We start from the raw sequence: 27071 nt of genomic DNA, 5'->3' as shown, positions 1-27071 counted from the left end.
CAACTCTCACATCCATACAGGACCACTGGAAAAACCATAGCCTTGACTGGATGGACCTTTGTTGGCAAAGTAATGTTTCTGCTTTTCAATATGCTATCTAGGTTGCTCATAACTTTCCTTCCAAGGAGCAAGCATCTTTTAATTTCATGGCTGCAGTCACCATCTGCAGTGATTTTGGAGCCCCCCAAAATAAAGTCTGCCCTGTTTCCACTGTTTCCCCATCTATTTCCCATGAAGTGGGATGCCATGATCTTCATTTCCTGAATGTTGAGCTTTAAGCCAACTTTTTCACTCTCCTCTTTCACTTTCATCAAGAGGCTTTTTAGTTCCTCTTCACTTTCTGCCATAAGGATGGTATCAACTGCATATCTGAGGTTATTGATATTTCTCCCGGCAATCTTGATTCCAGCTTGTGCTTCTTCCAGTCCAGCGTTTCTCATGATGTACTCTGCATATAAGCTAAATAAGCAGGGTGACAATATACAGCCTTGACATACTCCTTTCCCTATTTGGAACCAGTCTGTTGTTCCATGTCCAGTTCTGTTGCCTCCTGACCTGCATATAGGTTTCTCAAGAGGCAGGTCAGGTGATCTGGTATTCCCATCTCTTTCAGAATTTTCCACAGTTTATTGTGATCCACACAGTCAAAGGCTTTGGCATAGTCAATAAAGCAGAAATAGATATTTTTATGGAACTCTCTTGCTTTTTCGATAATCCAGCAGATGTTGGCAATTTGATGTCTGGTTCCTCTGCCTTTTCTAAAACCAGCTTGAACATCTGGAAGTTCATGGTTCACGTATTGCTGAAGCCTGGCCTGGAGACTATGGTTAAATATATTGAAATGCCTTGTTTCATATTCCATGGCAAACACTTTTATGATTCTCTGTCTTGTTTGTTTTGGAAGCTCATTCTCTAATACAGTCCCCATGAAAGGATTGTGAGAATACTATTCCATGTTTCCTTGCAAGTCCTTTGCTATTTGTCTTTGGCCTTTATACCTAAAGGTTAGTAGTTTGGTCAGTTCAGTTGCTCAGTCATGTACAACTCTTTACAATCCCATGAACTGCAGCACGCCAGGCCTCCCTGTCCATCACCAACTCCTGGAGTTCACTCAAACTCATGTCCATTGAGTCAGTGATGCCATCCAACCATCTCATCCTCTGTCATCCCCTTCTCCTCCTGCCTTCAATCTTTCCCAGCATCAAGGTCTTTTCAAATGAGTCAGCTCTTTGAATCAGGTGGCCAAATTATTGGAGTTTTAGCTTCAACATTAGTCCTTCCAATGAACACTCAGGACTGATCTCCTTTAGGATGGACTGATTGGATCTCCTTGCAGTCCAAGGGACTCTCAAGAGTCTTCTCCAACACCACAGTTCAAAAGCATCAATTCTTCCGCGCTCAGCTTTCTTTATAGTAGGGACAGATACAAAATCACTTTGTCCTCAGAAGAGCAACCTTACCTTTTACACATGCTTCCTCCTTACTCATCTGGCTCTAGTTCTGAGTTTTTGTTTTGGGTATTAGTTTTCTATTGCTGTGTAACAAATTACCAGAAACTTAATGGCTTAAAACAATTTAAAAAGTTATTCCCTTGCATCCTTGGAAAACAGAAGTTTAAAATCAAGGTGCTGGAAAGGGAACTAGAGGCTCTAGGGAATTCTATTTCCTTACATTTTTTAGCTTCTAGAAGTCACCTGAATTCCTTGGCTTATGACACATCACTACAACTCCAATCCTTTTACTGATTTTGGTCCTCTTGCCTCACCTTTATGAGGACCTTTGTGATTACATAGGGCCCACCTGGATAACCCACTCCAGTACTCTTGCCTGGCAAATCCCATGGACAGAGGAGCCTGGTAGGCTGCAGTCCATGGGGTCGCTAGGAGTCGGACACGACTGAGTGACTTTACTTTCACTTTTCACTTTCATGCATTGGAGAAGGAAATGGCAACCCACTCCAGTGTTCTTGCCTGGAGAATCCCAGGGACGAGGGAGCCTGGTGGGCTGCCGTCTCTGGGGTCGCACACAGTTGGACTCAACTGAAGCGACTTAGCAGCAACAGCAGCACCTGGATAATTCAGAACAATATCCTCATCTCAAGATTCTTAATTCAATCACATCTATTAAATCCCATTTGCTATATAAGGTAATATATTCACAGATTCCTTGGATCAGGACATAGACATTTTGGGAGATTATTATTCAGCCTAACACATTTTGTTTGCTCCTGGGAGATTTCCCTTTTTTCCCGTAACCTAACGATGTAATGAAAAAATGTGTTTTATGCAGGATCTACTTGCTTTCTTGTGGGAGGCCCTTCAGAGTATCTAGTCTGCCATTCTATCAGAAGCCAAATTTCCCTTAAGAAGTTCCTAAACACTTTGCATAGGCTCTGCTCCAAACTTTGGGACTCAGCATCTCTAGGGTTAGGTTTATAAACCTGTATTTTAAAACCTACTTCTGAGGTGATTCTCACAATAAACCAGAACGGAGAGGTTCTACCCCATATCCTGTTCATATCCAATGAGTGAGACATCATGAACGATCAGAGCTGACGTGGGTGAAAGAGTGGGAAAGGGGAGCCCAGGCTCTTGGCTCAGCTCCTGGGAACATATGCCTTTTCCTTCCTTTACACAGTCCCTGGAGGCCTTCTTCCATTTACTGATACCCTTAGGTCAGCCTTCCTTTATGACCTTACAAGGTAAACAGAGCCTTTGCACTGTAGAATTAGAGACTGTGAGATTACCTTTTAGAGACTGAGATTACCTTTGCCTACCTAAGTCCTTGCTTGTCCTTTAAGAGCATTTACCAAAAAAAGCCTCTTCTGATTGCAACTTTCCTGATCCATTTCTGCCAAATATAAAAGTATGGTATCTCTTCTCTTTGACTCTGACAACCCTTGAAATCTTTTTTTTTTAAAGGTATAGTTGACTTACAATATTGTGTTAGTTTCAGATGTATGACAAAGGGATTTAGTTATACATATATGTAAATGTATATATTGTCTTTTTTCAATATTTTCTATTATAGTTTATTATAAGATATTGAAAAAATTCTCTGTGCTATACAGTAAAACCTTGTTACTTAAATCTATTTTATTTATGGTATTATGCATCTGTATTCCCTTCTCCCTTCCCCTTTGATAACTGTAAGCTTGTTTCCTATGTCTTGGGGTCTGTTTCTGTCTTATAAATAAGTTCACTTGTACTGCTTTTTAGATTTTACATATAAATGATATCATATAATATTTTTCTTTGTCTGACTTACCTCACTTAGTATGATAATCTCTAGGTCCATTCATGTTGTTGCAAATGACATGATTTCACTCTTTTTTATGACTAAGTAGTATTCCATTGTGTATATATGTAACACATCTTCTTTATCCATTCATCTGTTGATGGACGTTTACACTGCTTCCATGACTTGGCTATTATACAGAGTGCTGCTATGAACATTGTAGCTTGTATCTTTTCGAAGTAGAGCTTCTGTCTTTTCCAGGATACATGCCCAGGAGTGGAATTGCTGGATCATATGGTAAATCTATTTTTAGTTTTTTAAGGAATCTCCATACTCTTTTCCATAGTGGCTGCATAACTTGTGGAATCTTGCACAGTGTTTTCTCAACCAGATATTCTACAAGGGTAGGGACCACGTCCAGTTCATCACCAAAGTCCTGTCATCAAGGCCCTGTAGTCTTTAGCCCATCATGTTAATAGTAATTGAATGGAACATGAAGCCCAGTTGCTTAGGAAGCTTTTATTGATGTGTTAGGATAGATGAGGCAATGGACAGACAGCAGAATCTATAAAAGTAACCGAACCCCCCCACAAGCTAAGGAAAACGTGGCACAAAGGGATGAGTTGTTGCATGTCTTCTTGCCCCTGCTCAGCAAAGGAGGTAAGAGAGAAAAATTAAGGATAGCAATCACCTTGCAGAAATGGCCTCACTGAGAAAGAGCTAAGAGAGAAGTACCACGATGAAGAGCTAATGTTCAGGGACTTGCTAACCGGACTGGCCAGGGCACAGCAAGCCAACTGCCCTCTGCTCTTCTCTGTGCTGGGCACTGGAGTCCAGGGCTGGGGCACTCATGGCTTGCTGCTTTTGAAGTAGGAATACAGTCCCCTGGCTGTGAGTCCTCGCTTCCCGTCTGGCGGGGCTGCATCCCGGCCTTGTGCTGAAGGGACGCTAGCGTGCAGGCTGCCCTGGTCCTGCCTTCGGATCACTGTCTCCCTCGTGTGGTCATCAACCCACTCCTGATGAACCACGGTGGGATCTCTTTCTCCCTGGCCTCCTGTCGCACTGGATGGTGGGTGAGTACTGCTTCTGTCCTGCCTGCCCGTCACAGTGCTTGCCCCAGTCTGGGCCTGCCCTCCCAGCACTGTCTCTCCTGCCTCGCAGTTGCTCACCTGTGTCTGTCTTTGACTACTGCCTGACTGCCTCTGGGGCTGGCCCTGTTCTCCTGCCCCAGTGTGCCTTGTAATCTGGCCCCTGTCCTGTTCCACGGCCTGGGGGCCACCTCCCTGTGTCTGAATGTGTCCTCCTGTCACAACCTGTCTCGACTGAGAGCCGTCTTGACTGTGGGCCTCAGTGCCTCTGATGGACTCCTGTGACTGGATGCTAGTGTTTCCTCTCTGATGGCTCCTGTCAAGCTCCCTGGTCTGAGTGTGTGTCTGGGTTTGTGAACCTGGCTGTGTCTGAATGTGTCCTCCTGTCACAACCTGCCTTGTCTGATACCTGTCTTGACTGTGAGTCTCAGTCCCTCTGGCCTGGCCACGGGTGGACTCCTGTGGTTGTGTGCTGACACTTCCTGTCTGATGGCCCCTGTCCTGCTCTGTGGTACGAATGTGTGTCTGGGTTTGTGGCCTTGTCTCTGCCTGAATGTGTCCTGTCACCCCTTGGCTTGTCTGCCTCCCACCTTGACTGTGGGCCTCAGTCCCTCTGGTGGACTCCCGTGGCTGGGTGCTGGCACTTCCTGTCTGATGACTCCTGTCCTGCTCCGTGGTATGAGTGTGTGTCTGGGTTTGTGACCTTGTCTCTGCCTGAATGTATCCTCCTGTCACCACTTGGCTTGTCTGACTGTGGGTCTCAGTCCCTCTGGTGGACTCCTGTGGCTGGGTGCTGGTGCTTCCAGTCTGCTGGCTCCTATTTTGTTCCACTGTCTGGGTTTGTGACCTTGTCTGTGTCTGAATGTGTCCTCCTGTCACCACTTGGCTTGTCTGCCTCCCACCTTGACTGTGGGCCTCAGTCCCTCCAGTGGACTCCCGTGGCTGGGTGCTGGTGCTTCCTGTCTGATGGCTCCTGTCCTGCTCCGTGGTATGAGTGTGTATCTGGGTTTGTGGCGTTGTCTCTGCCTGAATGTATCCTCCTGTCACCACTTGGCTTGTCTGACTGTGGGTCTCAGTCCCTCCGGTGGACTCCTGTGGCTGGGTGCTGGTGCTTCCTGTCTGATGGCTCCTGTCCTGCTCCATGGTATGAGTGTGTGTCTGGGTTTGTGGCCTTGTCTCTGCCTGAATGTGTCCTCCTGTCACCCCTTGGCTTGTCTGCCTCCCACCTTGACTGTGGGCCTCAGTCCCTCCGGTGGACTCCCGTGGCTGGGTGCTGGTGCTTCCTGTCTGATGGCTCCTGTCCTGCTCCGTGGTATGAGTGTGTATCTGGGTTTGTGGCCTTGTCTCTGCCTGAATGTGTCCTCCTGTCACCACTTGGCTTGTCTGCCTCCCATCTTGACTGTGGGTCTCAGTCCCTCCGGTGGACTCCCCTGGCTGGGTGCTGGCGCTTCCTGTCTGATGGCTCCTGTCCTGCTCCACGGCCTGAGTGGCACTTGTCCCGGTCTGAGTTGTGGTTCCAGTGACGGTCTCACTTGTCTGGTGGGCTCTGTCCTGGTTGCTGGCCTGCGGCTGTCTCTCTGTCCCCCTCTCTCTGGTCTGAGGACTCTTGTCTTCTTGCATTCTCTGGGCCTGCTCCACGTGGCCCCTTGCTTGTGTAGACTGGCTCACTCCCTCCTGTCTCTGGGACTCAGACTGCCTGTCTTGGTGACTGACCTGAGCAGAGCTGATGTCCTGACCCTGGGTCTGAGGCCCAGGCCCTCCTGGCCCCCTGGAAGGCTGCTCACTCTGTGAGTCGCTGCTCCCTGTTGGGCCTTGTCTGTTCCCAGGCCTTCCCACTGCAGTGCTGCTTCTCTGTCCTGCCCCTGGCTCTTGGGTGGCTGCAGGGGCACCACGGCCAGACTCCTGAGATCCACATGCTCCCTCAGGACCCTCACTCAGTGTCTCGAAACAGGCCTGGGCGACTTTGAACACTAAGACCAAGAATTCCTTGAATTCCACTGTCCCTGTGTCATCTTCGTCCAGCAGGCGCAGGACTTCATCCACAGTGGCCGGATCATGGGGTTTCTGTGGAGAAGACGAGGCTACGTCAGTACCCCTCCTCTGAGGAGGACGAGGTCAGGCCAGTCAGCTAAGCTTCCAGGCATCCCACCTCCGGGCCTGGGGGCCCAACTGCTTGGCACCCCCCACACCGCGCGCGCACACACACACACACACACACCCTGCTACCACAGAAGCACTAACACAAAATCACTCTCATTGAGTCCAGCCTCTCTCCCTCAAGGGCAGGAAGCATGCTTTGTGTTGTATCCTGTGTGTTGGGCCCAGTTTCCGGTCTACAGGAGAACTGGATAAAGATTTCATGAAGAATGGCGAAATGACTGAGCTTGTCGATTCTTCAGGCTGCCCTCAGGCCCTGGACCCTGGCATGGAGGTGTTTTTTTTCTCCAGCGAGCACACCACCAAGAAAAGCTCAGCAGGAAGATGGCCCCGTGGGAATTCTGTGAGGTCCTCACTGAGGAGCTCAGGTGTTTTCCCAAGTTGGGGCGTCTGGTGGGTTGCCTTCAGTGTGCAGAAGCAGCACCCTGCTGTGCCCACACCTTCCTGTCCCCAGGACTTTCACCATCCTGGTTGCTTTAGCTGTACACCAAAGGCAGGGAGAGTGAGGAAATGCATCAGGGCTCTGGGGCTGTCTTGCAGGGAGGGGCTCCCAGAGTCTCGCCTAGCTGCTACACCTCACTTCTGATGCGACCTCTCAGCTAATATATTGGAGCAACTGCTTCCAGCCAAGCACAAAGCCGTACTTCTTGTGAATGCTCCTTACTGATGATCACACTTCCAGTAGACGTAGACGTGGCCGCCATATCAGATTTAAGAAGCAGCAGAAAGTAACCATTGCCATTTCTAGAATAGTCAAAGGCTCCGTTCCTTTCTGAGCTGTCCCTTTAGTGTCCTCTTACTCTGTCTCCAAATTAGAATTAATTGAAGTCAAGGTATTTCAAGGACCAGGCCCGTGACCATCCCTGCTCCCTCTCCTGCTCTTTCTCTGCTGCGCAGCCTCCATTAGGACTGGCGGGGCTGGGTGTAGCGGCTTAGAATCCCAAGCAAATATGGCCATTCTCTCTTCCCTCCTGCTCCCCACACCCCGACCTGTGCGTCTCGTACCACGATGACATCAGCGAACTCTTTCTCCAGGAGCCTTTTGAGCTCCCCTCTTTCCAACACTGCACAATCGCCCTCCATCCTGGCATAGCGCCTGAAGGCTTCGATGATCCCATTAATGTTTCGCAGTAACTGCGGCATCTTTGAGTCCTGCTGAGGAAAGAGGAAAAGCCCCAGCTTGGGGGATCCATAATCAACCTAGCTGTTTCCTAGAGAGCACTTTTGCTTCTAAGTCCTTTCTTTGCCTATTCAGCTCTGCTTTGGGCCCCTCTGCTGTGTCTTCCTTGGTATTGCCTACGTAACGCGTTTTACCAACGGGAAGGAGGAGCAGGTGTGGTTGCAGGCAGGGTCTAGATGCGGCCCCACCTCCTCCCTGTCAGGTGAACTGGGGCGGGCCGCTTTGCCTCTCCATGCCTCAGTTTACTCACTGAGAAATGAAGGCAGTACTATTATTTATTTTATACGATTATTGTGAAGATTTAAAGAGATTTTTCATATAAAACACTTGGCAGATGCTGGTAAGGCTAAGTGCTAGCTATTAAATATCACTAGCAGGTTATTATACCCACATATAATTTGTGCATATCTATGTACACTCTTCTGCTCACCAGGCACTTTCAGAGGCATCATCTCCTGTAATCCTGATTATCTTCACTTTTTTTTTTTCTTCACCTGTAGGTGAAGAAACAGGCTCAGAGAAGTTAGGTAATTTGCCCAAGGCCACACAGCTTATAAGGAACCAAGAAATCCTAGAAGCCAAATGCTGTGAGCTTTCTAGACTGTACCCCACGGATAGGGCAATGCTGTTGCTATCACAGGTATTGGGGTCCTGCCAGGAACACCCACAGGCAATAAGTACATATGTGGGTCAACTCCTGCCTCTGATGGGGGCCAAGGAGGAACCCCAGGGCTCAACTCTGCCCTTTCTGGCTTCCTTTTTGGAATGTGTTCACGGAGAAGCCGGGCTGCCAGCTGCCGGGAATACTGTGGAGCTGGTGCCTTCCTGGATGGGAGGCCTTCCAATTCTGAGAGTCCATGTTTCTCTGAATGTGACCTCTGTCCTCAGTGCTGGGACCTGGGAGGAAGTCAGCTGCCCATAGCTGTGTGGCTCCTCCACGGCCCTGGTGGCCTGTGAGGAACTGAAGGGTGAGTTTCCCTGGTTTCTGGATTTGGTGGGTGAGCAAGAGGCAAAGAAACCTGGACATGCATTGAGCAGAAGCCTTGGAGAGCCCAAAAGAGATGACCATCACACATGGTGAGCTTCAGACGCAAGCGGGGGTTGTGAGGAATGGAAAGCTACAGACGCTGGAAAGCCAGGGGGAAGAGTGCCATGGAGAAGGGAAGAAGGAGGCCGTGGGGGAGAGAAAGGCATGATTAGAGAGTGAAGTGAGGAAAGGAGGGAAGGCAACTCAGTGCTGGAGGAAGCAGATTATGTGGAAAGTTACAGACCCTAGGGGAGCTCTTCAGGGGGTGTCCTTGCTACCATCTAGTAGCCAAAAATCACGGGCAGACCTTGCTTCCTTGTGTAGGTCAAAAATCAGACTATTGCACCTCAACAGAGAAGTGAAAAGATCTTAAAAAAAAAAAAAATCCTTGTGGAAGAAGAGGCCACTGACCTTTAAACTGTACAGATAATAATAAGATAGTAAGGTAACCTTTTAGTCACATTTCAAACCCCTTAGAATAAATGTGCAGACTCATGACTTTCCTGGTGGTCCAGTGGTTAAGACTCCATGTTCCCATTGCAGGGGTCCCAGGTTCGATCCCTTGTCAGAAATCTATATCCCACATGCTGCAACTAAGTTTGCCTGCTGCAGCTAAGACCTGGTGCAGCCAAATAAATAAATAAATAATATTAAAAATGAAGTCTCAAAAAAATCACGAACTCATCTTGCCTATATATGGCCCTGGGGTGGGGAAGGGCTGCTATGTAAGTCTCTCCCTCCGTGAGAAGTCTCAACCCCATTGTTGGGTTTGGCAGAAGTTGCTTGGTGGCACAGACTCTGAGCACTGCAGTGAGGCTTCCAGAACCTTAAAAACCAGAGACCCTTAGCTGATCTAGGAAGGCACATGGTGGCTCTGTCACTCTTGCCAACACAGCCTCGCAGTGAGAGGAGCTGCTGCCAGGGCAGCTGCAGGGGAGGAGGAGAGAGTGTACCTGCTTTGGGAAAACACCTGGTTTTCCCAGGGCCCATCAGAGCAGATGCTTTCTGCCCACAGCCACCACTGATAGCCCTACAAGACGCTATCTGATAGCCCTGGTTTTATGAACTCAGATCAGCAAGACACTGATAGTGAGAAAGAGGTTCCTCAAGAGGGGACTTACCTAATGCACAGGTAAGAGTGAGAAAAAGGTTCCTCAGGAGGGAACTTACCTAATGCACAGGCAGGATGAAGCAAGTGGCTGTTATGCGGTCTTTGGAGTACCAGGTGAGTGGGATGGCAACCTTTTATAAGGGATTTAAACAAGGCTAGTGTTTTAGACAGGATGTCCCCGCCTCATGGGAAGGCTTGATTCATCCAAGCTCACCCAGCCCAGTCTCACCTCCCTTCTTGTCTGTTTCACCTACTGGTCTAATTAGCAGGCCCCTCCTACCACATTTGGTGTCCTTTGTCCAGCTCTCATCTCTTTCTGGGTCTATCTCCTCATGACAGGGCATCACCTTTCCAATGTGATGGTCTTGGCACAGGTAGGGGTTCCTGGTAAGCATTCTTCCTCTTGGTGTGACTGCCCAGTCATGGACTTTCCCCTCCTTTTTTTCTTAAATACGAACATTCATGAACATAGCCATCTACTAAGGGTTATCCTTTTCAAAGTGGTCACTTTGTGAGGCTACACATGTTTTTCTGATGATGTTGCCATTCCTTAGAACATTCTTGGGATTTTTCTTGTGGAAATTGTCTTTCATACCAAATTTATGAGACATGAAAAAACTCCTGTCTCGTGCCTTGGTGGTTAGCCTCATTTTTTTTTTTTTTATCAAAACAAAGAAGGCTAATACCTCTTAGCCCAAAAACCCATCCTATATGTGGGTAGCTTCTTACAGCTGGTGAAAGAAGAGGCTTAAGATGACTGTGTGTAACCCCTTCATTGATAAGACAGGGAACTCAGCTGATCAACTAATCAGCAGATATTTATGGAGAGCCATTCAGACATAGATCTATGAGGCCTGAGGACTCAGTGTTGACCAGCAGGTAGGTTATGTCAACAGGCTGATGTCTCAGGGAGTTTTCAGCTGGCAGTCACATGAGAAAGTCCCCAAGAAGGTAACAGTAATGACAATTATGCTTTGATTTGACTTCATTCTCATCGCTATCTCATTTCCTTGGATCCTCATGACAGGGGCCCTTTTGACTTGACAGGGCCAAGCCCCTTTTATAAATGAGGATACTGAAAATTCTCAGAGAAGTGGCCACTCCATGTGGAAAGGACAGGGCTGCAGAGAGCCTCTCTGCTTTGGGCTGTGGTCCCTCCATCCTAGCACACTGCCACTAATTTTTTTCTCCATGACTTTTGACATTTTCCACACATCAAATTTGTTCTCCATGGATGAAGAACAACCATCCTTGAGGATGCTGAGAAGGAAGAATTCTTTGCTCTGAAGTCAAGCCCAAAGGAGCTCCGAAGCCACACTTTGCAGAAAGTACTAGTAACTCTTCAAGTGCCTCTGGGTGGGGAAAAGCACCTTTGCCATCCTCACTTACATGCCGGAGTGTGCATACAGGAAAGGCAGTGACATGATGGGCAGGTGCAGGAAGGGCCTTGGTTGCAGCATTTGGCATAGCAGACGCAGCCCCGCAGTCGTGGCAGGAGCCTCCGCGCAGGACAAAGAGCAGGGGTGACATGCAGACAGCAGGAGGGGCTGCAGCAGGCTTTGGGGTTGGAGAGGTCTATCTACAGGGGGTTGGGATGGGGGCAGAGGTTGCTATGGTTACGGGTCAGAATTAGGAGAAGGCTAGTATGAGAGTGAAGTTGGTGAGCAGGAGGGGGTTCAGCAAATTAGAGCTTCCTGCTTTGAATGATGTGCTAAGTCTCATCAGAAAGGGCTTAGAACTTCCAGAAAGACTTGGAAACTAAAGGAAAGTAAACTAGGAAGGGGATAAGCCAGGTGCTTTATCTATGGGGTAACTTTGAGGTAGGTGTCGTACATCCAATTCACAGATGAGGAAGCTGAGGTATAGAGAGGTTACATAACCTATTCAAGGCCTCATATTTAGAAAGTGGCACACCTGGGCTTGAACTTGGGTCTGCCTGCCTCTGAAGCCTGTGTCTTTCCATGTGCCTGGAACAGGGCTAAACCTGGGAGTGTGAAGAGCTGAGGATCCACAGAAGTAGAGATAAATGAGTGGGTGGAGGGAGGTTGGCTGGAATGGGGGGGAGTGCTGGGGGAGATGAGGAGGTGGCAAAGCTGGGGACCCACACTGAGTATGTAAATTTATTAGTTGGTAAATTTGTGAAGAGTTGTTGCAAATGAGTGACTTTACTGTATACTCACATCTCCTGGGCATGCTGGGAGGTGGGGGGCAGAGACAGGCTGGGCACCCTAGCAGGAGTGGAGTGAAACTCATCCTCTACCCGCTCTGCCTTGGAATAAAGAAAAATCTCAAAGAAATCAGTTTATTTTTTCCCTTCGATGTCTTCTCACACACTGACTCAGAAATTCACTGCTGACCTCTGCCTGGTTGATTTCTACAAGCATCTGACAACTGGTACTTGCTGCATAGCAGTGGGCTACAAATAGAGAATAAGATCCTGCTTCCCTGGAAGTAAGTCTAATTGGGAGAACAGGCCATGTACACCACAAATAATTACTTAATAATGGAAGACAAAGTTTTGTAAAATGTTAAATAAAAGAGCCTGCTCACCAGACACCTTCACCTCTACCCAGGAGCACAGAATGGTGACATGGGACAGGGGCCTGGCAACTGGGAGTGCTTAGAGAGTGGCCATTCAAGTCTCCTTCCCAAAATAGCAGAAGATGGGAAATTCTGTAATCCTGGGCTTCACCCTGAGAAAAGAGCAAAAGCAAGTCTAAAAGCCAGAGAGCTGTTGCCTAAAGTTACTTGGGGATTGAGAGAATTTTCCTGTCCTTTCAAAGCCCACACATCCTGACTGCAGGACAGGGTGATGGGCATGGTTCTTAGAGGGAAAATGAACAGTGGACAGTTCTGAGCCTCCTTATTCTCTCTCTGCCCCAACTGGAGCCTCTTCTCCCCAAACCAGCCTACCTGGGCTCTGATCAGAACATCCGGAAGCCCTGATACTCAAGTTCAGCCCCAGAAATACCAGGGAGGATTAGGCAGGTACCAGATATGCTCCTGTTGACACAGTTTCCAGTGACTTGTGAATTAGACATTCTGAGCTGAATCCCTGACCTGACAGGTTGTATTGGCCCTGTGGTTTCTCTGAGTCCTGATTTAGGCAGAGAGCACGTGGCTGACACTGTCATTGGCATCCTTGGTTGGCCAGGAAAGCTGGAAAATGCCATTTGGAAGAGAATCCAAATGTCCCAGATCTAAGCGTCCAGCCCATAGGCAGAGCTCCTGGAATCAGCAAACTGGAAGATTGCAACCTCCTTCTTCCCACTAGGAAAAAGAAGAAATATTGTGGAAGGAGGAGGAATTCTTCCTTTTCTTGCTTCACCAGGGCTCAGATCTCTACAAAGTCCCCGTGGTATCAGAGGTTTGTTGACTTAAATGTAATGGTAACAGGCATTTCCCACTATGCCCTTATTTCTGTCGTAGCCACTGGTCTAAAGCATGGACCTGTCAATTCCCACAAAAGCCCAACTTGCAAGCCCTCTTTCTGCCTTAGATGCATTCCTCTCTGTCTCTGCCATGCAGATGGCTCCCATCTTCAGAACAACCCAACCACCACATTCTATAATCTAGTTCCAGATAATCCCAACCAGATAGATCTTTCTCTCTCTTTTTAGAATTTTTAAAATTTATTTGGCCTTGCTGGGTCTTTGTTGCTGTGTGGGCTTTTCTCTGGTTGCACTGAATGAGCTTCTCATTGCGGTGGCTTCTCTTGTTGCAGAGCACAGGCTCTCGTTGCTGTACATTGACTCAATAGTTGCAGCTCCCAGGCTGTAGAGCATAGGCTCAGTAGTTATGGTGTGCAGGCTTTGCTGCCCCTTGGCATGTGGGATCTTCCCAGACCAGAGATCAAACTTGTGTCTCCTGCATTGGCAGACAGGTTCTTTACCACTGAGCCACCAGGAAAGTCCCAGATGAAATCTCTCTTAAACATCTTAGCTTGCCTTCAGTAATTTTACAGTCTTATTTTGGGGGCGTGCATCCTTTACAGAATTCATTTTACTCTACTGTCATTATCATTGCTTGTCTCTTTGCTTAATCATCCTTTTTTTATTGACCCTCCTTGTACGGACAAGGCTGTTTTGCAGTAAGTGTGTGATGACTTGATCTGGAAGACCTATCTGTTCTTCAGGAAAACACGGCTTTTCCCTGAGACTGTGAAGGCTGGGCAGTGTGTCCTTATACCGTGCCTGGTCCCATATTCCATCCCACTTGAGCGTCAAGGCTTCATTCCTGGGTCCTCTGGGATACAGTAGGATGGCACAGCATCCAAGGCTAAGGGATCCCAGGACCAAACGAAGGAAAGTTCCACTGCAGCTCTCATCAGGATGGACTGGATTTGTGCCAGTCTCCCCACAAACCGTACAAACCTGCCTGAGTGGGTTTCCACTAGGGTTGGTCAGCTTTCAGCTATTTCCTCCTTCATTGATTAAAGCACCCATCCCTCCCAGTGAGCCAGGATTAAGAGGTGATGACAGGGTGTTCTGAGCACACCGAATGACAAAGGAACACTGAGGGTGTGCAAAGGTGAAAGCCAAGAAGTAGGGAGTTACTTCTGGGGCTTGGAACGCAATCCCTGTTTAACAGGAAGAGGATGAGGGCCAGGGCTGTGGGCCACTGAAATCATTGTAGGGGCTGCTGGCTATTGGTGAATGTGCACATTCCCTGTCTTCAGATCACCTTGATGGGAAGAGGCCAAGAAAGCATGTGGCATGACTTTTATCCCCAGGAGTGGAAACAGACCAACACAGGCTCCATGGCTTGAGGACATCCCTTGTTTATGCCTGATAGTTATTATGAGGTTAAAAATTAGTGTGTCTGAAAGAGCGTGGTAAACTGGTAAAGACTAAAACCTGCATATGTGTGTTAGTTGCTCAGTCATGTCCGACTCTTTGTGAGCCCATGGACTGTAGCTTGCCAGGCTCCTCTGTCCATGGGATTCCCCAGGCAAGTATACTGGAATAGGTTGCCATTGTCTTCTCCAGGGGATCTTCCCTATCCCTGGAATCAAACTGCGTCTCCTGCATTGCAGGCAGATTCTTTACCATTTGAGCTACCAGGGAAGACCTAAAATATGCATAGGAAATTGTTATTTAAATAATTTAAATAACAATTATGTTGTTATTTAAATTAGTAGTGGCAAGTAGTCCTTTTGAATACAGAGACAAGGAATGCACCTACACAAAATTAATTTCACATGAATCCCTCATTCCACCTTTTAAGAAGCACTGATCTAAAATCATAGAAACAGACACACCTTGGAAAATAAAAAAGTAGAAATTTAAAGAAAACAGTGGGTGATTGTTCATGAATAAAGGTATGTTTATTCTCCCACAAAAGGGTGTACCACAGACTTCCTTTAATTACCTTCGTATGAGTTTATCCAACATTAACTATTTTAGAACAAATAGCTAATGTTAAGAGCCTTTATTTGCAGATCATTCCAAAATGAAACGATAGTTATCTACGTAGCAGAAAGAGGTAATGTTGAACTTTCACAACCTCTGTGGTCCAGAAAGCTAGACACAGTCTGGCAGCGGGCCTGCCTCTGGTCACCTGCGTGCAGAGCTGCTGGGCGACTCTCTGGGGCCGTGGCTGAGGGTCTGGCCGTGCAGGGCTCCCCTCTGAGGGCTGAGAATCTGCTTTCACACCCTGGTTCCCAAATCGATGGCTTCTGATATTTGGTGGCCTTTGCAATTCCTGTCAGGGTTTCCTGAGTCCATGTACCTGACAACTTTGCTGCCTAAGGAGTATACATCTGGACCCTGTGTGTGCTATCGTTTTTCACCTACATGCTGGTGAAGTGGTAACAGTGGCCAAGGCAGATGTCACCTCCTCCAGGAACACCAGCATGGGCCTGACTACTGAGTCAGAGTCCCAAACTGAGTGGGGCGGGCTGGTCATGAGTAAGCCTGGAAGGCTGCATGGTAACAGAGGCTAGTGCCAGGGAGCAGTCACAGAAGCCAAGTTTCTTCACTCAGACTGTGGAGTAAATTCAGGTGCAATAGATGCTCTGACCTTGGACACTGGCCAACACTGCCGAGGAGGTGGCGATGGGTCCACTGGGGTCAGGAGAGACCCTATTAGTGCAGTGCGCTTAGCTCCCTCACTGAGGCCAGTGCCTGTGGCCTGTGTGCTGACCACATGCCAGCCACCGTGCCAAGGTGACTTCACACACCCCGGCATCTTAGCCTCTCACAACACCTTGAAATGTTCTTCTTATTCCATATTTCACAGGAGGGACCTGAGTTCCAAAGAGGTGAAATGACATATCCAGAGCCACGTGGACTGGGGTGGAGATGGGACTGGAGCTACCATTTTTATTCCAGGGTCTGCCTCTTGCTTACATGTTGGCCTCCATGGTGGGTTTTGGGGACGAGGTAGGCGTGAGGAGCAGGAGTGGCCACGAGAGGCAGGTAGGGCATGTTTTGGGAGCATGCAGCCCTCTGTCACAGCCCCCTGAGCTGGGTAGAAGCAGAGATTGAGGCGGAAGTTCCCACTGAGGAATCCTGGCATATGTCAGGTGGCAGATTCTCAAAAGGCTTCATGAGGCCTGGGCGTGGAAGCCTGAAGCATCATCTGAGGTCACCGATGACAGATGGTTTTAGCCTCTTCCTTTGCTGTCACTTCCCTGGTGGCTCAGACGGTAAAGCGTTTGTCTACAATGCAGGAGACCTGGGTTCAATCCCTGGGTTGGGAAGATCCACTGGAGAAGGAAATGGCAATCCACTCCAGTACTATTGCCTGGAAAATCCCATGGACAGAGGAGCCTGGTAGGCTATAGTCCATGGGGTCGCAAAGAGTCGGACACGACTGAGCAACTTCACTTTCACTTAGCTGTCACCAGCTAAGGACTTGGGGCTTCCTTCCCTGCTTCTGAGTCTTTCTTTTTAGCCTGTCTTCAGGCAGGCGTGACTTTTCTTTTCTATTGGTCAAAATGGAAACTGAGGGCCTCACAGGCCAACCAGTCCCAGGGTCTAGCCTGGTTCTACCACTTACAAGCTCAGTGACTTAGGACAAATCCCTTAGCTTCTCTGAACCGTGGTCTCTTCTCTAAAAATGGCATTTATCTAATGCCTCTTCCTTCATGGATGGTGTGTTGCTGCTGCTAAGTCACTTCAGTCGTGTCCGACTCTGTGCGACCCCAGAGACGGCAGCCCACCAGGATCCCCTGTCCCTGGGATTCTCCAGGCAAGAACACTGGAGTGGGTTGCCATTTCCTTCTCCAATGCATGAAAGTGAAAAGTCAAAGTGAAGTCACTCAGTTGTATCCGACTCTTAGCGACCCCATGGACTGCAGCCTACCAGGCTCCTCCATCCATGGGATTTTCCAGGCAAGAGTATTGGAGTGGGGTGCCATTGCCTTCTCCAATGGATGGTGTGTAGATTAAGTAAAATAATGAGTCACTGGTGGTTTTCCTGGTGACTGTTCAAAGCAGACTCTCAATAGATGTTTGATGTCAATTATGAAAATGATCAATAACATTCTTAATTTTGAAACTAATTAAAGCCAAGGGAAAGGGAAAAAAAAAAAGAATACTGAAGATAACAACATGAGCTGCTTGGCACTGGGCTTAAAGTCCTACCACATGAAGCACAAGAAGACTTGGTGTGATTAAACAGAAAAACCAGATTTCTCCTATGGTGTGAGGGGGTCTGTAATAGTCTCTAGAATGTAACACAGTTGAATTATGATCATTGCATGTGTGTTCATCTGCAGAGGACACATCTCCTTAAGTTGCAACATATATTTCTCTATTCAGTACCAAATAGGGCCAGACGTAGTTTGAATTACAGTTGATGAAAAGTCTGAACTTCGAGCAACGGTGAATAGAAAGCCAGAAATTATCTGTGATTTCTATAACAGCTCCTGGCACAAGGATGTGAATATTTGGAGGTTTGTTGACAAAGAGGTTTGGCGGGTGACGCAGATCCAGAATAGCGCAAGAAGGAAATCCCGAGAGGACCACACCTGGGAGGTCCGTCCATTCCTCAGTGAGGAGGGACTCTGCCTAACCCCAGAAGTGCTCTGAAAATTGTTGGGTAATTTGAGAATGCAGTTTTCCTTAATATTTTTTTTTCATCAAACTTCACATCATTTACACAAGTAGGTTTCAGCATGTTGAAGCCTCTTTGCTGTCCATTCCTAAGCTCTGAGTTGAAAGAAGCCCTGCAGGTGTTGCTAAGGCTAGAGTTCTGAGCAGTGGGGGAGGCGCCCCAGCTGCCTCCTTCTAGGACCCCGGCCCGGACCTGGCGCTCTAGCCTGTGTCCTGCCCAGGGCTTGCTTCTCTCTGGTCGTACTGCATGTTTCATGGGAGCTCCTCTTAAAATGAGACTTCTTGGCTCAGTTCTCTTTGATGCCACTGCTGCTACGTGTATAAAACCTATTCTAGAACATGCAGGATGTGAGGTGATCCCATCTGGGGCAGGACCACATCTGTTCCACCACGAAAGGGTTTGTGTTTTTCTTTTCTTTCTTAAAAGAAGAAGGCTTTTACATATTTCCAGCACTAACAGTCAGTCCTCTTTTTTTAAGCATGATAAAAACTGTCCCTACAGGAGGTGAAGAGGATATAGACTGATAATTACAGGTTGGCTCACTACCCTTAGGGAGGCTGTCGAGATGGAGCATGGTGTTGGAAGCATGCTCACGGTTTCTTCGTATGGTCCCATATATTATGGTTCTCCAGAGAAACAGAACCAATGCAGAGTTTATTTTAAGGAAATGGCCCTCGTGCCTGGTTGGACTTGGCAAGTCTGAAATTCACAGAGCAGGTCAGCAGGCTGGAAATTCTGGGGAGAGTTGATGTTACAGTCTTAAGGCCAAAGGCAGGCTGGAGGGAAAATTCTCTGTCTTCCTGGTATCTCAATATTTTTCTCATAAGGCCTTCAACTGATAAGACGAGGCCCCCCAAATTAATGAATGTAATCTGCTATACTCAAAGTTGACTGATTTAAATGTCAATCATATCTAAAGTATAGCAACATCTAGACTGATGTTTGAGCTCCACGGCCTAGCTGAGTTGGCAAATTAACTATCACAGTCTGGATACATGTCTGGTTTTCTCAGTCCTGGTTTTTCATACTTTAGGGATCTCCCCAATCCCTGCCCTGATTTCTTAGTAAGTCATCAATGCCTTGTACCTTGATCTGGACTTTTATTCCTAGTCTTTTTCCCTAAGAAGTTTGTCTCAGATTTCTTTAATTATAGTAAAGCAATTCTTTTCTTATTAAAAGCACTATATATACATGAAAGAAAATTTAGAAAAATTGAGAAAGCAAAAGAGTAAACATTACTGTAATATCACTCATCAGAAATAACCCCAAATTGTTTATTCTTGCAGTCATTTTTCCATGTGTAAGCCATGACAATAATAGCTAATACATATAACTTACTCTGTTCCAGTTATTAACTCATTCAGTGTTCCAAGCATCAGTGAAGTAGGTACCATTATTATTTCTATAACAAATGAGTTTAAAAAGGCACAGTGCAGTTAAGTGACCTGCCCAAGGTCACACAGCTTATAAATGGCAGTCTCAGACTGAGACCCAACCACTCTGGCTCTGGAGTCTGGGCTTTTAATCACTTTGTTATAGTGTCCCTGTATACATAGATTTTTCTATAATATGGGGATTAGTCTATATACAGTGTATGGTTTATTGTTGCTTGCTTTTCATAATTAATTTTTTTTTTTTGGCTGTGCCAGGTGGCATGTGGGATCCCAGTTCCCCCACCAGATAGCGAACCTGTGCCCCATACATTGGAAGCCCAGAGTCTTCTATGGAACTGCCAGAGAAGTCCCACAGTTAACATTTTTAAGGTTGTTAAATAATCTTCACCTTTTCCACGTCATGTTTAGTGGCAAAGAATTCCACTGGATGGAGGAGCTGTTACTTATTTAATCATTCCTCTCTTCAGCTTTTTAGGTTGCTGAGTTTTTTCCCTTTTGTGAAACACACCACATGAATTTTCTTAAACATATTTTATACATTTTTTCTTAATAAATGAAAAATTTCATTTCATTTATAAATGAAAAACTTCATTTCATTTATAAATGAAAAACTTCATTTCATTTATAAATGAAAAACTTCATTTCATTTATAAATGAAAAACTTCATTTCATTTATAAATGAAAAACTTCATTTCATTTATAAATGAAAAACTTCATTTCATTTATAAATGAAAAACTTCATTTCATTTATAAATGAAAAACTTCATTTCATTTATAAATGAAATCATGAGGGCAAAGAGCACAAATAATGTTAAGCCTGTCCACATTGTTCAGTTGCTATGTTGTGTTTGACTCTTTGCTACTCTATGGACTGCAGCGTGGCTGCATGACAGGCTCCCCTGTCCTCCACTATCTCCTGGAGCCACAGACTAAATTACTGTCTCAAAATGTGGTTCAATTTATACTTCCATGAAAGTTCAGCCCCGGGAACTGCCTGACCCTGCCCTGACCCTGATGTCTATTATTTTAAAAGTTCCCACTTTAATTGGTGGTGTCTCAAGGTTATGTTTTGAATTCTTCTCATAGATTATGAGAGCATTCTATTGGTCATTTGTATTTTATGTATAAATATTTGGTTGAATTCTTTTGTCCACTTTTTAGAGACAGAAAATATAGACTTTCAGACAAAACCCTTTTGATGATGGATGCTCATCAAATTAGAAGTAGATACGCTTCATAAAAAATCCTTGTAGGGAACTTCTCTGGTGGTCCAGTGGCTAAGACTTTGCATTCCCATGCAGGGGCCAGGGTTCGATCCCTGGTCAGGGAACCAGATCCTACATGATGCAACTAAGGATACTGCACGCCACAACCAAGACCTGGTGCAGCTAAATAAATAAATATATTTTTTAGAAATCCTTATACATCATTACTTTTTGTACATTCAAACTCTTTTATTTTAAAAATGACTTCTAAACACTTCTTTCTCTATTGCTTGGTGACGGGTTTCTTTTTCTGTCATCTCTAGATCCCGGGGCCTTAGCTGTTTTTTTGTAAACTCATTGACCTTGATGGAATGACCTGGGCTCCCAGCAGCCATGATGGGCCCTGGGCAGAGACTAGGGTGGATTCGTCTGGAGGATGAGTTGATCGGGACATGAGGAAGACAAGGGAGTGGGGCTGTGGCCAGCTGCCTGATGCCCTGTGGCTCAGCCTCCGGGCTGGAGGCTGCTTGGGCCTGGTGGAGGCTCTTGGACCGGAACCAAGGAGCCTGCTTCTCCAAGTCTCACTGCCTCTCCAGGCCTCATGAATTTGTTTGAAAAGCAGGGGCAGTGACGGTTCTCTCATAGGAGTGTAGAGAGGATCCAATGTGAAAGCACTTAGCAGATGGTTATGAATTATAATGAAAGCAAAGTTATTATTTGGAGGTATGATTGTAGTTCTGCTTCTTCAGGGGAAGAGTTGGATGGTTGGGGGTAAGCAGGTCCAAGCTTGTCATGTTTGGAAGGTTTGACATTCTGGGGTAGGATATCCCAGGTGGTGGTAGTGGTAAACGATTTGCCTGCCATTGCAGGAGACATAAGAGACATGGGTTTGATCCAGGGGTAGGGAAGTTCCCCTGGAGGAGGGCGTGGCAGTTCACTCCAGCATTCTTGCCTGGAGAATCCTATGGCCAGAGGAGCCTGGCAGGCTACAGTACAGAGAGAGGGTCACACAGAGTCGGACACGACTGAAGCAACTGCATGCATGCATGCTACTGATGGGGACTTCCTGGGTGGCGCTAGTGGTAAAGAACCCATCTCCCAATGCAGGAGACACAAGAGACTCGGGTCTGATCCTTGGTATGGAGGGCAGGAGTGGCACTGGAGTGGCAATCCTCTCCAGTATTCTTGCCGACAGAATCCCATGGACAGAGGAACCTGGCAGGCTACAGTCCATAGCATCACAGAGTCAGACATGACTGAAGCGATGTAGCATGCACACACGCAAGCTAATGATCTCCCCACCCCAGGTTCTCTGAGTCTCAATGTCTTCACCTGCGATGTGAGGATAATTATAGTATTAACCTCATTGGGCTATGTGAGGATTAAATGAGTTAATCTATATAAAGCATTGAGATTAGCTGTTGGCACCTCGTAAGAGTTTTTCATGAATTAATTCATTAAATCATCACGTAATCCAGTGAGTTAGATACTACTTGACCCACACTTTACAGGGAGGAAGAAACTGAGACCAGATGGGTGGCCAGGCCAAGGTCACACAGCTATTAATTGGCTAAGCTAGGATATACATCCAGGCAGTCTGTCTTGAGAGTCTGCATTTCTAACCACTATACATACTGCAACTATTCTATACTGGGAATGAGGGAAAGGGTGGGTGAGGAAGGAGAGAAACCTGGCCTTTGCCTCCCAAAACTTAACAGGTTTTGGTATGATTCTCAGCCCCAGCTGGCACAGCTTCCTCCAGCCACACCTCCTCCTGGAAGTCTTCCCAGATAAGCCCTACCCATATGATCACTCCTCTTTTTTCCATATGCTTTGAACTTATGAACCTAGTTGTCTGCATGGTGCCTTGTAAAATTGCCTGGTGTAATGCTTTGATAATTGTCATTCAATTTAATGCACATTTATCACATGCCTAGAACAGAGGGCTAGAACCATGGGAAATGCAGACATGGCTAAAACAGTTCCTCCTTGCCAGGCATTTATGATCTTGTCAAGAACATAATCAAAGACAGTCATAGGAAATACCAATGAAAGAGAAATTGAGATTAATGTCATAAAAGAAATAGGGCTTCCCAGGTGGTGTTAGTGATAAAGAATCTGCCTGCCAATACAGGAGACACCAGAGATGTGGATTCTATCCCTGGGTCAGGAAGATCCCCTGGAGAAGGAAAGAGCAACCCACTCCAGTATTCTTGTCTGGGCAATCCTATGGATAGAGGAGCCTGGCGGGCTGCAGTCCATGGGGCCACAAAGAGCAGGACACGACTGAGCGACTGAGTATTATAGAAGTAAGGGGAAGATAAGGCTTAATACAGGTTCAGGGTCGGGGGGCTCTGAGAAAGCCTCACAGATCATGCATTTGCACTGGGTTTTGAGGGATGGCTAAGACTTTAAGAGACAGTGTGGTGGGACAGCAATCAGAGAAAAGAGCAGGAACAAAGACCCAGCCTATGAAGTGTGTTCTGAAATGTAAGACATCATTGACAGTTGCTACCGTGGCCTGCTGTGGTCATTCTTAATAGGAGCAGGCACTTGGGCTTCTATTTCCTGGCACCTGTCCGAGTTCCAGACCCTCAGGTTTTAGTCAGTGGGCTCTGCCTTTGAGAGAGAGAGGCTGAGGGTTGAGAAATGAATCAAGTTTTTCCTCCCTCTTTGGTATTTTATTCACTTTTCTGGAAGCTATTGCAGGGAAGCCAAACAAGCCTGGGGGCCACATTAAAAAAAAAAGTCTTTGCCCTTAAGACTTATTCTTGTGTTTGCATCTCATTAAAAAAATTTTTATTTATATTTTTATTTTATTAAATTAAAAATATTTATTTATAGTATTTTATTTTATTAATAAAATTTTATTAAAATATTAAATGTTTTTATTTTTTAACTTCTTGTTTTACACTGAGATATAGTTGAGTAACAATGTTGTGTTAGTTTCAGATGTACAACAAAATGATTCAGTTATACATATGTGCTAAGTCACTTTGCAACACTGTTGATTGTAGCCTGCCAGGTTCCTCTGTCCATGGGATTCTCCAGGCAAGAATACTGGAGTGGGTTGTCATTCCCTTCAGGAAGGGGATTTTCCCAACCCAGGGATCGAACCCGTGTCTCTTATGTCTTCTTTATTGGCAGGTGGGTTCTTTACCACTAGTGCCACCTGGGAACATATATCTATTCTTTTACAAATTCTTTTCCCAATTAGACTATTACAGAATATTGAGCAGAGTTCCCTGTGCTATACAGTAGGTCCTTGTTGGTTATCCATTTTAAATACAGCAGTGTATACATGTTAATCTCAAACTCACTAACTATTCCTCTCTACCTTTCCTCCTGGTAACCATGAATTCGTTCTCTAAGTCTGTGAATCTGTTTCTGTTTTATAAATAAGTTCATTTGTATCATTTTTTTATTCCAATATCAGTTCAGTTCAGTTCAGTCGCTCAGTCATGATTCCAATATAAGTGATATCATGTGATCTTTCTTTCTCTGTCTGACTTACTTCATTCAATGTGTCAATCTCTAGGTCCAGTCATGTTGCTATAGATGGCCCTATTTCATTCTTTTTAATGGCTGAGTAATATTCCATTGTGTATATCCCCAGACTGGTGCATTGCTCAAGGCTCCCTTTTTCTGCAGCAGACAAACTGTAGAGAGGTTGGTTTTGTCTTCTGGTCAAGTGCTTAACTGTATTGCTCCCCTCTCCCTGGTTTGATAAGGCATCCCTCTGGGCCAAAGTGAGAGCAGAGTTGGAGCCTTGCTTTGGCTGCATGCTACCCAGTGCCTGAACTTTCTGCCAGGAACCTAGAGAAGGTGTTCCTATCCCCCTGGTCCCAGGGAAAGCACTCTGATGTGTTGCTTTGGATCCTTCTGAGGTCCGCCTTCACGTAACAGGTGCCAGACTCTTGGGGTTAAGGTGAGAAATCTGAAAGCCAGACCACCTCTGAATAATCAGGAAACTTTTCCTGAACAATAATTTTTCATTTCCCATCCATCCATCTACCCATCAACCAAATATTTGTTTTACTCCTTGTCTATGTCAAGTGATGAACTTGGTGCCGGGGACCCAAAGGCAAAAAAAAGCATATTTCTTGTCCTCGAGTTTAGAGTAGTGAGGTGTGATCACACAATTGCAATAGTGAGTACTTTGATCAAGGAAGCTCAGGCAAGGTGTCCCTAGTACAGCACTGGGGTTAGGGAATTAGAAATTCTAAGCAGAGTCCCAGTGGACAACAAGGAGGTATGAGAGGAAGAACAGACAGAAGAGACACTAGAGGGCAAGGGTGTGGCATGTCCAAGGGCAGTTTTGCTGCAATCGAGAGTTGAGGGTGGAGGCCGCCAAGCTGTGTGGCTGGAGAAAGCAGGCAGACCCAGGTCGTAAAAGTTCTTGTGAGCCACGCAATAATATTTAGATGCTACCCTCGGGGCACTGAAGACTACTGAGCATAGAAACTACCAGTTTAGCTCTGCATTTTATAGAGAACGCTGACTGCAGTGCGGAGATGCAGTGGTAGTGGTGGGGGGCGGTGGAATGAGAGCAGAGAGGCCAATTTGGAGCCTGCTGCAGTTGTTGCCGGAAGGAGGTGAGGACCTGTCTGGGCATAGGAGGGACTGTGATGGGGAGATAGCTGAGAGGTAGTAAGGGGGCAGAATGGACAGGACGTGGTTATCAAGTGGATGTAGTGGGGAGGGTCAGGGAAGGGCAGCGATGACTTGCAATGGTCTGGCTTTGGTCACTGCTGTGGTTGCTGGGGATGCTCTTCCCTGAGACAGAGATGGGAAGAGGAACACATACATCGGGCCTAGGGTGGAGAGAGCAGCTCAGTCTCGGGAGTGTTAAAACAGCTAGAGACAGAGCACTGGAGCCGAGGGATGCCAGGTCCTAAGGCAGAGGTTCGAAAATCTTTGGGATATAAGTGCTGAGTAAAAAAAATGAGAGTATTAAGTTTGAGGAGAGTGTATGAAATAGATCAAGAACATTTTAAAGTGGGGTGAAGAGAATCGTATCAAGGAGGGGGCATTTGTGTGTGTGTATGTGCTAAGTCGCTTCAGTCATGTCTGACCCTTTGCAACCCTATGGATTGTAGCCACCAGGCACCTCTGTCCAAGGGATTCTCCAGGAAAGAATGTTGGAGTGGGTTGCCATGCCCTTCTCCAGGTATCAAACTCATGTCTCTTATGTCTCCTGCATTGGCAGGCGAGTTCTTTACCACTAGCACCACCTGGGAAGCCCCAAGGAGGGGTCATAAGTGATGCAGCAAATGAAATGCAGCAAAATGAAGACTGAAAGGGGCCTTAGAGTTGGCAATATAGGAGCAGGGCTGGCACCAGAGACACAGATTTTGAAAGACAGAGGGGGAGAAAACAGAATACAGTGGGCTGAGGTGTAAGTGGGGGGCAGTGAGAGGGGAGAGAGTGAAGAAAGCTTTTCAGTTTGACTAAGAAGGGAGAGACCAGATGAAGAGAACTGTTTTTAGAATGGAAACACCTAATGCACCTCAATGTTCAATGCAGCACTGTTTACAATAGCCAGGCGTGGACGCAATCTAAATGCCCCTTGACAGAGGAATGGATAAAGAAGGTGTGGTACATATATACAACACAACGGAATGTTACTTAGCTGCAAAAAGAGAGGAAACTGTCATTTGCAGAGACATGGATGAATCTAGAGTCTGTCACATAGAGTGAAATGTCACAGAGAGAAAAACAAACACCATATATTAATGCATATATGTGAAATCTAGAAAAATGGTGTCAATGAAGGATCTTATTTGCAAAGCAGAGAAAAAAAAAAAAAAACCACAGAAACAGAGACACAGACATAGAGGACATGTATGGATGCCAAGGGGGAAAGGAGGTGGTGGGATGAATTGGGAGATTGGGATGGACACAAATACCCTATTGAAACGATGTATAAAATAGATAACTTGAAAACCTACTGTATAGCACAGGGAACTCTCCTTGGCGCTCTGTAGTGACCTAAATGGGAAGGAAATCCAAGAGGGGATGTATGTATACTGATTTACTTTGCTGTACAGTAGACATCAACACAGCAGTGTAAAGCAACTATGTGTGTGCTAAGTCACTTCAACTGTGTCTGACTCTGTGCGACCCTCTGGACTATAGCCTGCAGGGCTCCTCTGTCCATGGGATTTTCCAGGCAAGAATACTGGAGTGCGTTGCCATTTCCTAGTCCAGGGGATCTTCCAGACCCAGGGATTGTACCTGCATCTCTCCTGTGCCCTGCATTGGTGGGCAGGTTCTTTACCACTTGCGCAACCTGGGAAGCCCCAAAGCAACTAAACTCCAATGGGAAAAAAATATGTAACAACAGCAACAACAACAAAAAACCCAAACTCTTAAAGAGCAAAAGATAACATAAAAAATAAAATTGACCTAAAATGAAGTCTATTTTAAAAAGAGAAAACAAACAAACAAACCCAGAAAACAGCTTGAGTTACCTCATTTCTATCATTGTATGTCACCACTTGGAATTTTATTTAAATTTAAATCTCAAATTAAATTAATTTAAATACATTTTAAAGTTTAATTTCAAATAAATGTATTTAAATTGACTTAAAAAAAAAGAAGAAGAATGG

At 46.1% G+C, this 27071-nt stretch overlaps 1 protein-coding gene across 3 annotated transcripts; it reads right to left on the bottom strand.

Moving 5' to 3' along the window:
- Positions 1-3544: 3544 nt before the first annotated feature.
- LOC102393022 (cornulin) lies at positions 3545-9925 on the bottom strand. 3 transcript variants are annotated; one of them, XM_044944350.2, is made up of 3 exons: positions 9860-9923; positions 7488-7634; positions 3545-6389 (listed from the first exon to the last, which is right to left on the bottom strand). In XM_044944350.2, the coding sequence occupies exons 2-3, from the start codon at positions 7623-7625 to the stop codon at positions 4086-4088; spliced, it is 2442 nt and encodes an 813-aa protein (XP_044800285.2). In that variant the 5' UTR covers positions 7626-7634; positions 9860-9923; the 3' UTR covers positions 3545-4085. The 3 variants fall into 3 exon arrangements, with proteins under 3 accessions (XP_044800285.2, XP_044800286.2, XP_006047764.4); XM_044944351.2 differs by having other exon boundaries at positions 3546-6389; positions 7488-7661; positions 9860-9925; XM_006047702.4 differs by having other exon boundaries at positions 3546-6389; positions 7488-7637; positions 9860-9925.
- Between the last annotated feature and the right edge of the window lie 17146 nt (positions 9926-27071).

The sequence above is a fragment of the Bubalus bubalis genome, chromosome 6 (genome assembly GCF_019923935.1).
Source record: "Bubalus bubalis isolate 160015118507 breed Murrah chromosome 6, NDDB_SH_1, whole genome shotgun sequence".
NCBI lineage: Eukaryota > Metazoa > Chordata > Mammalia > Artiodactyla > Bovidae > Bubalus > Bubalus bubalis.
This window is presented reverse-complemented; position numbering and strand designations above follow the sequence as displayed.